This window comes from Sturnus vulgaris, chromosome 31 (assembly GCF_052056855.1).
Source record: "Sturnus vulgaris isolate bStuVul1 chromosome 31, bStuVul1.hap1, whole genome shotgun sequence".
Lineage (NCBI taxonomy): Eukaryota > Metazoa > Chordata > Aves > Passeriformes > Sturnidae > Sturnus > Sturnus vulgaris.
The window spans coordinates 2,838,434-2,848,571 of NC_142273.1; the positions used below are offsets into that span (position 1 = coordinate 2,838,434).

The 10,138-nt window shown below is 63.2% G+C and overlaps 1 protein-coding gene across 1 annotated transcript; it reads right to left on the reverse strand.

Moving 5' to 3' along the window:
* Positions 1-8,498, reverse strand: VSIG8 (V-set and immunoglobulin domain containing 8). Its single transcript, XM_088154624.1, is given in 8 exon segments — positions 1-172; positions 563-645; positions 647-717; positions 1,243-1,365; positions 2,333-2,568; positions 3,643-3,869; positions 6,427-6,602; positions 8,450-8,498. Coding segments are annotated over 8 exon segments (1,137 nt in total).
* Between the last annotated feature and the right edge of the window lie 1,640 nt (positions 8,499-10,138).

The following is a 10,138-nucleotide window of genomic DNA, read 5'->3' on the forward strand; positions in this document are numbered from 1 at the left end:
TCACAGCCCGGGACAGGTGACCTGGTGGCGGATGCCGTCGTTGCAGAGCAGAGCTGCGGCGCGTTCGTCGCTGTCGCCGTGCTGGCACTGCATGTAACTGATGCCGTGGGGCGAGTACGAGTGGTGGGCACAGGCCTGGCACGGTCGGGGCATGGTGCCACCCGTGCTGCTCCTGCGGGCAAGGCGACAACGACGTCAAGGAGGGGTGGCACCCGTGGGTGGCACCCGACGGGGGGGGGGGTGGGGTTTGTCATCGTTTTGGGGACGTTCTGGTTGGCGGTTGTGGAGCTTGGTGGCATCGGTGGGCGGTGCCACCCACCTGGACGTGGTGGCACCCACCCAGTGTCACCCAGTGTCACTCAGTGTCACCCACTGGTGCCCGTTTGTCCCCAGCTCTGCCCATCAGGTGACCACTGGACCCAGCGGTGCCCAGTAATGCCCAGTACAGCCCAGTGCCAGTCACTGGTGCCCAGTAGAGCCCAGTGGTGCCCAGTGATGCCCAGTAGAGCCCAGTAGAGCCCAGTGCCACCCAGTGCCACCCCGCTGTCCCCCCGGTGCCCACCTGCAGTCGCTGCAGGCTCGCTGGCACTCCTTGCGCTGGTAGCGGGCGATCAGTGCCCAGATGAGCAGCCCCAGGAGGCTGAGGGAGGAGGAGGGAGCCCAGGATGGAGCCCACGATGATGCCAGCCTGGCGCCCGCCTGCCGTGGGGACACAGCCTGTCACACAGCCTGTCACACAGCCTGGCACCGCGCCGCGGGGACACCGCCAGAGCCGGCCCCCGTGCCAGCCTGGTGAGCAGGGACAGCCCGGTGCCACCCAGAGCCACCCCAGTGCCACCCAGAGCCAGCCCGGTGCCACCCAGAGACACCTTAGTGCCACCCAGAGCCAGCCCCGGTGCCATCCCAGTGCCACCCAGAGACACCTTAGTGCCACCCCAGAGCCAGCCCAGTGCCAGCCTGGAGCTCAGGGACAGCCCAGTGCCACCCAGGGCCACCCAGAGCCACCCCAGTGCCACCCCAGAGCCAGCTCGGTGCCACCAGAGTCACTTCAGTGCCACCCAGAGCCCCCTCAGTGCCACCCAGAGCCAGCCTTGAGGCACTCTGGGACCTGAGACATCCCGGTGCCACCCCCCCAATGTCCCCTCAGTGTCACTCACGGGGCCCGGGGCTCAGGTTGAGCTGGCACACCGAGTACCCCCCCAATGTCCCCAATGTCCCCAATGTCCCCTCAGTGTCACTCACGGGGCCCGGGGCTCAGGTTGAGCTGGCACACCGAGTACCCCACGCGGTTGGTGACACGGCACTGGTAGGTGCCAGCGTGGGCGCTGGTCAGGCTGCGGATCAGGAGATCACCCGGAGCGCGGCCTGGGGGACACGACACGACACGACACGACAGGTGGCACTGTCACCTCGGTGCCAGGGTGTGCACCCTGGATGGGGTGTGTGGGGTATGGGGACACAAGGACATGGACATAGGGGGACACAGGGACACACAGGGACAGGGACACACAGGGACATGTGGGGACAGTGACACACAGGGACAGGGACACAGGGACACACAGGGACATGTGGGGACAGTGACACAGGGACACACAGGGACACACAGGGACATGGACAGGTGGGGACAATGACACACAGGGACAGGGACATGGGCATTTGGGGACATGGACAGGTGGGGACAGGGACACACAGGGACACAGACACGGGGGTGTGGACACAAAGGGACATGGACAGGTGGGAACAGTGACACAGGGACACACAGGGACAATGACACAGGGACACAGGGACACACAGGGACACGGGTGTTCAGGGACAGTGACACACAAACACGGACACACGGACACGGACACACAGGGACATGGACGGATGGACACATGGACACAGGGACATGGACACAGACAGATGGACACGGACACAGGGACACGGACGGGGGGGACAGTGACACACAGGGACATGGATGGATGGACACATGGACACACAGACACGGACACACGGACACAGGGACACACGGCCACCCTCTCCCCTCAACCAGGACCCCCCCCGAGCCCCCCATGGTCACAGCGCCCTTTGGCTGCTGCCCCCAAATCCCCTCCTGAGACCCCCGAGTCCCCGGGGGAGGGGGGGGGGCGTCCCCACACCCACCTTGGGGGTTCCCGAGGGCAGGGACCCCCTAAACCCCCCCAAATCTCTTCATGAACCCCCCCAAATCCTCCTCACCCACTTTGCAGGGCGTCTGAGGCCAGGAATCCCCTAAAATCCCCCTAAAACCCCCCCTAAACCCCCTCTAAACATCCCCTAAACCCCCCCTGGACCCCCCAATCCCCTCACCCACCTTGCAGGGTCCCCGAGGGCAGGCGCCCCCCCCCGTAGCCCTCGGCCAGCTTTGCCCATTGGTAGGCGAGGGGCGCGGTGCCCCCCCGGCTGAAGCAGCGCAGCAGAACCGAGCCCCCCTCGATCAACTCCCCCTCGCTCCAGCACTGCGGCACCGCCGGCTTCTCTGCTGGGACAGCGGCGACAGCGTCAGCGACAGCGGGGACACGGCAGGGACAGCGGGGACACGGGTGGGGACAGCGGGGATATCGATGGGGACAGCGGGGACACTGGCGGGGGACCGGCGGGACACGGGTGGGGACAACAGGGACACCAGCGGGGATAGCGGGAACACGAGTGGGGACAGTGGGGACACGAGTGGGGACAGCGGGGACATCGATGGGGACACCGGCGACACCGGGGATATCGACAGGGGACAGCGGTGACACCGTTAGGGACAGGCGAGGGGACAGGGACACCATCAGGGGACACAGGGGACATCGTCAGGGACACCAGGGGACACCGGCGACATCATCTGGGGACAGTGGGGACAGCCGAGGGGACAGGGACAAGCAGGAGGGGACGGGGACACCGCCAGGGGACACCAGGGGACACTGGCAGGGACAGCTGAGAGAATCAAAGGGGGCACAGGGCACAGGGGACACCAGGGGACACTGTCAGAGCCACTCGGGGACACCATTGGGTCACCAGGGGTCACCCAGGACAAGGGGACACCTGGGAGGGGGGGAAGAGACAGGAGTCACCTGGGGCGGGGGGACACGGGACACTGTCAGGGCCACCTGCATGGGGGACAGGGGACATTGTCAGGGCCACCAAGGGCCACGTGAGAGGGGCACAGGTGACACTGCCAGGACCACCTGGATGGGGCATAGGTGACACTGCCAGGGCCACCAAGAGCCACACAAGAAGGGGACTTGGCAGTGGGACGGGTGACACTGTCAGTGCCACCGGGGCCATGTGAGAGGGGCACAGGTGACACTTCGGTGCCACACGAGAGACGGGAACAGGTGACACTGCCAGGGCCACCTGGATGGGGAACAGGTGACACTGTCAGTGCCACTGAGGCCACATGAGAGGGGCACAGGTGACACTGCCAGGGCCACCAAGAGCCACACAGGAAGGGAACTTGGCAATGGGACAGGTGACAGTGTCAGTGCCACCAAGAGCCACACAAGAGGGGGACATGGAAGTGGCACAGGTGACATTGTTGTTGCCACATGAGAGGGGCACAGGTGACACTGCCAGGGCCACCAAAGGCCACACAGGAAAGGGACGTGGAAGTGGCACAGGTGACACCGGGGGGGGGTCACATTTGGCAGAGGTGGCGCAGCCTCACCTTGCACGGTGACAATGACCTCGTGCACGGCCACCGTGTTCTTCTTGACGCGGCACTGGTAGGTGCCCGTGTCGCTCTCCTGCAGGTCGGCCACGCGGATGGAGGCGTCGCGCTGGCCCGGGTCCGTCTGCACGAAGGCCACGCGGTCCTGCAGCCCCGAGCCACTGCCGTAGTTCACGTGGTGGTCGTGGTAGGACAGGAACTGGGGACATCAGGGGACAGTGTCAGGGTGGCCTTGGGGACGGGGGGGGTTGGGTTGGCTTGGTTTGGGTTGGTTTGGGTTGAGTTGGTTTGGGCTGGGGTCAAGGTTAGTGTCAGGTTGGGTTTGGTTTGGGTTGGGTTGTATTTGGTTGGGCTGGGTTTAGGTTGGGGTTGGGTTTAGGTTGGTTCAGTTGGGTTGGGGTCCTGCAGCCCCGAGCCACTGCCGTAGTTCACGTGGTGGTCATGGTAGGACAGGAACTGGGGACACCAGGACAGTGTCAGGGTGGCCTTGGGGACAGGGTGGGTTGGTTTGGGTTGAGTTGGGGTCAAGGTTAGTGTTGGTTGGGTTGAGTTGGGTTGGTTTGGGTTGAGTTGGGGTCAAGGTTAGTTTTGGTTGGGTTGGGTTTGGTTTGGGTTGAGTTGGGGTCAAGGTTAGTGTTGGTTGGGTTGGGTTTGGTTTGGGTTGAGTTGGGGTCAAGGTTAGTGTTGGTTGGGTTGGGTTGAGTTGAGTTGGGGTTGGATTGGGTTGGGGTCCAGGTTAGAGTTGGTTGTGTTGGGGTTGGTTGGGTTAGGATTGGATTTAGGTTAGGCTTGGGTTAGGGGTGGGGATGTGGTTAGGGTGGGGTTAGACTTTGGTTTTGTTTGGGTTAAGGTTTGGGTTGGGTTTAGGTTAGGGCTGGGTTATGGTTGGTTGGGTTTGGGGATGTGGTTCAAGTCTGGTTTGGTTTGGTTTGGGTTGGGTTTAGGTGAGGTTTAAAGCTGGTTACAGTTAGGGGGGGTTTCCTGCCTGCTCCTTTCCTTTCCTTTCCTGCCTGTCCTTGTACCTGTCTCTACCTGTCTCTGTTTTTCCCTGCCTGTACCTGCCTGTCCCTGTCCTGCCTGTCCCTGCCTGTCCCTGTCCTGCCTGTACCTGCCTGTACCTGTCCGTACCTGTCCCTGCTTCCTCAGCCCAGTCCAGCCCAGCCCAGCTTTGTCCTTCCCAGACTGGCACTCCCAGACGCTGCCAGCTCTTCCCTGTCCTGCCTGTCCCTGCCCTTCCAGACTTTCCCTGTCCTGCCTGTCCTGCCTGTCCCTGCCTGTCCAGCCTGTTCAGCTGGGTTCCATCCCATCCCATCCCATCCCATCCCATCCCATCCCATCCCATCCCATCCCATCCCATCCCATCCCACTGATCCCATCCCATCCCATCCCATCCCATCCCATCCCATCCCATCCCATCCCATCCCATCCCATCCCATCCCATCCCATCCCATCCCATCCCATCCCATCCCACTGATCCCATCCCATCCTGTCCTGCTTCATCCTTCCAGACTCTCCCTGGTCCTTCCCTGTCCCTGCCTGTCCCTGTCTGTCCCTGCTCATCCTTCCCATCCCAGCACTTCCAGACTCTCCCTGGTCCTTCCCAACCTTCCCTGTCCCTGTCTGTCCTGTCTGTCCATCTGTCCCTGTCTGTCCTGTCTGTCCCTTCCTGTCCCTGCCCGTCCTGATGGGCTTCCAAACCCAGCCTGTCCCACCAGGTCTTTCTCTCTCCTTCCAGATCTTTCCCATCCTGCCAGACCTTCCCTGTCCTGTCTGTCCCTGCTCATCCTTCCCATCCCGGCACTTCCAGACTCTGAGTGATCCTTCCCTGTCCCTGTCTGTCCTGCCTGTCCCTGTCTGTCCTGCCTGTCCCTGTCTGTCCCACCAGGTCTTTCTCTCTCCTGCCAGACCTTTCCTGTCCCTGCTTCATCCTTCCCATCCCAGCACTTCCAGGCTCTCCCTGGTCCTTCCCTGTCGCTGTCTGTCCTTCCTGTCGCTGTTTCCTGTCCCTTTCCTGTCCCACCAGGTCTCTCTCTCTCCTTCCAGACCTTCCCTGTCTGTCCCTGTCCATCCTTCCCATTCCAGCACTTCCAGGCTCTGAGTGATCCTTTCCTGTCCCTGCCTGTCCCTTTCTGTCCCTTTCTGTCCCATTCTGTCCCAGTCTGTCCCTGCTCATCCTTCCCATCCCAGCACCTCCAGACTCTGCCAGACCTTCCCTGTCCCTCCCTGTCCCTGCCAGACCTTCCCTGTCGCTTTCTGTCGCTGTCTGTCCCTTCCTTGTCGCTGTCTGTCCCCTCCTGTCGCTGCCTGTCCCTTCCTTGTCGCTGTGTATCCCCCCCGTCCCCTCCTGTCGCCTCCTGTCGCTCTCTGTCCCTTCCCTGTCGCTGTCTATCCCTGTCTGTCCCCTCCTGTAGCTCTCTGTCCCTTCCTGTCCCCTCCCTGTCCCCTCCTGTCCCTGTCCCCTCCTGTCGCTGTGTCTCCTCTCCTGTGGCTCTCTGTCCCCTCCCTGTCCCTGTCTGTCCCTTCCCTGTCGCTCTCTGTCCCTCCCTGTCCCCTCCTGTAGCTCTCTGTCCCTTCCTGTCCCCTCCTGTCCCTCCCTGTCCCTGTCTGTCCCTTCCCTGTCGCTCTCTGTCCCTCCCTGTCCCCTCCTGTGGCTCTCTGTCCCCTCCTGTCCCCTCCTGTCCCCTCCTGTCCCTCCCTGCCCTGCTGGGCTCTCCCCGCGCCCCCCGCCCGGTGCCCGCCGTGCCCGATGCCCTCACCACGTTCTCGGGGCCGGGTCTCTCGGGGGTGATCTGGATCCACTCGATGCCCACGCCCTGGGGCCCGTTGTCCTCGGGCTCCAGGACATAGGGACAGCCCAGCTTGACCGAGTCGCCCTTGGCCAGGTACAGAACCTCGCGGCCTTTGCCGTTGATCCTGACGGCCACGAGGAGAGCTGGGGACAGAAGGGCACGGTCACCTCCCGAGAAACGGCGCTGTCACCCCAAAAACGGCACCGTCACCCCCAAAACGGCACCGTCACCCCCAAAAACGGCACCGTCACCCCAAAAACGGCACCGTCACCGCCCGAGAAACGGGACTGTCACCCCAAAAACGGCACCGTTCCCCCAAAAACGGCACCGTCACCCCCAAAACGGCACCGTCACCGCCCGAGAAACGGGATTGTCACCCCAAAATCGGCGCTGTCACCCCAAAAACGGCGCTGTCACCCCAAAAACGGCGCTGTCAGTGCCCGAAACGGCACCGTCACATCCCGAGAAATGGCACTGTCACCCCCCAAAAACGGCACTGCCACCCCAAAAATGGCACTGCCACCCCCGAAAAACGGCACTGTCACTTCCCGAGAAACGGGACTGTCACCTCCCGAAATGGCACTGCCATCCCCCAAAAATGGCGCCGTCACCCCCGAAAAACAGCACTGTCACCCCTCAAAAACGACACTGTCAGCCTCCGAAACGGCACCGTCACCTCTGAAAAACGGCACTGCCACCTCCCGAAATGACATTGCCACCCCCCAAAAACGGCGCTGTCACCCCCCGAAATGGCACCGTCACTCCAAAATGGCACCACCACCACCGAAACGGCACCGTCACCCTCTGAAATGGCACCGTCACCCCAAAAAAACGGCACCGTCACCCTCTGAAATGGCACCCAGAGCACGGTCGGACCCCACACCTGCAGCTCCTGACCCAGGGGAGCACGGGGACCCCACACCTGTGTCCCGACATCCCTGACCCCACACCTGCAGCCCCCAAACTGTGGGCAGGGGGATCCAGCAGACCCCAAACCTGTGCCCCGACACACCTTGAACCCCACACCTGCAGCACAGAGACCCCAAACCTGTGCCCCGACACACCTTGAACCCCACACCTGCAGTTTCCCACCTGCGGAGTGCAGGGACCCCAAATTCGTGTCCCCACACGCGTGGTAGCACCCTCTGACCCCACACCCGGCAGCAGCTCCGCAGTGGGGCACAGAACCCCACAGAACCCCAAAACTGTGCGCCGACACACCTTGAACCCCACACCTGCAGCACAGGGACCCAGCAGAACCCCAAAACTGGGCCCTGACACACCTACAGCCCCAAAAACCCCACACCTGCAACCCCAAAACCTCACACCTGCAACCCCAAAAACCTCACACCTTCAGCCCCAAAAACCCCACACTTGCAAACACTGACCTCACACCTTCAGCCCCAAAAACCCCACATCTGGCAGCCCTAAGGACCCCACACCTGCAAGCGTCGACCCCAAAAACCTCTCACCTGCAAACTCCCAAACCCCCACACCTGCAGCCCTAAAAACCTCACACCTGGCAGCCAAAAACCTCATACCTGTAAACCCCGACCCCAAAACCCCCTCACCTGCAAAACCCAAAAACCTCACACCTGCAACCCAAAAACCCCACACCTGCAACCCCAAAAACCTCAAACCTGCAACCCCAAAACCCCCTCACCTGCAAACCCCGACCCCACACCTGCATCCCGCCACCCTCGGTTCTCATCTCCCATCCCGGGCGCCCGCGGGGATGTCCCGGCTGGTCCCGCTGCCCTGGGCGCTGTCCCCCCGGGCAGGTGACACAGGCGACACAGGCGACACAAGTAGCACAGGTGGCACAAGTGGCACAGGTAGCACAGGCGGCACAAGTAGCACAGGTGACACAAGTGACACAGGTGGCACAGGTGACACACGGGGCTCGCTGCCACCTTCCCTGTCCCGCACCGGCTCCCTCCGCTCCGTGCCCCGCTCTGGGGGATGCGGAGCCGCCACCCCGGGGTCGTACCTGGCAGGAGCCCGAGGAGCAGGAGCAGGCTGGCGCCGTGCCCTGCCATGGCGGAGGAGGAGGAGGAGGAGGACGCAGGAAGGCTCCGAGGCTCCGAGAGCACCCGGCCCGTGCGGGGCCCTTTTAGGCGCTGGGCCGGGGCCGCTCCTCCCCGTGGGGCGGATTCCTGCGGGATGAGTGAGTGGCTCCGAGCTGTGCGTGGCTGCCGCCCTTGCTCCGCTCCTACCCCCTAATTAGGGAGCGCCGGACACCGAGGGGACACCGAGGGGACAGCAGAGGGAGCAGGGATGGGCTCCGAGTGCAGACAATGGGGACAAAAGCGGCGGTGGGGTGGAGGTGGCAGCTCTGCCCCATCGATCCCGAAAGGATTCTGGGTTTGGAGCGGGACTGGAAGGGGTTGAAGGTGTGGTTGGGGTTTAAAGGCTGCGGATCCCTCCTCTCCCTCCTCCCGACCTGCCCGCGGGGAGCGCGACATGGTGACATCGAGGGGACCCATGGGGACAGGGTGGTGTGGCAGGGACAGGGACACGGTCAGCAGGGACAGGGACAGTGGCAGTGACGGAGGAGCTGGACAATGGAGGAACCCTTGGGGACAGGGACATGGCAGGGATGGAGGAGCTGGGACAGTGACACATGGCAGTGGATGGAAGTGTTGGGGACAGGGACAGCGATGGAGGAGCTGGGACAATGGATGGAGGAGCTGGGACAGTGACACGTGGCCGTGGATGGAAGCGTTGGGGACAGGAAGGTGACAGCAGGTGCAGGAGATGGGACAGGGACACAGGAATGGATGGAGGAGCTGGGACAGGGACATGGCAGGGATGGAAGAATTGGGACAGTGACACATGGCAGTGATGGAACCCTTGGGGACAGGGACATGGCAGGGATGGAGGAGCTGGGACAGTGACACGTGGCCGTGGATGGAAGCGTTGGGGACAGTGACACAGGAATGGACATGGACACCATGAACACGGGGACACGGGGACACCCAGACCCTGTCACCCACGGACCACTGTGTGCCCCCACCCCCAGCCAGGGACCCCCAAACCCCCGAGTGCCTCCGGGGTGCCAGCGCCCACGTGGCACAGGTGTCCCCACCCGGGACTGTGACCCCCTGTTCGTGCTGTGTCCCCCACATGGGACAGCGACCCCACCCCAGTGTGTCACCCCCTCTTGGTGCTGTCACCCCTTTTCTTTCTGTGACTCCCTCTGTGCCACATCCCCTCTGTGCCATGTCCCCATTCAGTCCCATGTCCCCTCTCTGTCCCATGTCCCCTCTCCGTGCCCATCCCATCCCATCCCATCCCAGCCCGGCTCTGCCCCGCGGCCCCGCTCTGCCCCTCGGGCCATCCCGGACCGCCCGATCCGGCTCTGCCGCTGTCCCGAACCGCGGCCCCGGGGCCATGAGCTGCTCCAGTTCCCGTCCCGGCTCCCAGTTTAACCAGTTAACGTGCCGGGCTCCCGCTGCCAGCCGGGCTCGGCCGGGCACGTGCGGGGCCGTGTCTGGCATTTCCGACTTTTATTTCTGTCATTTATTTCATTTCTGACATTTATATTCTGACATTTCTGTCGCCTGGGGGACCCCCAGGGCTCTGCGGGGACAGCGCCAGTCCCAGCTGGGCTCGGTGGCCTTGGAGCCCGAGAGTGACCCAGGGTGACACGGCCGGGGTGGACAATGGGGGTGGACAA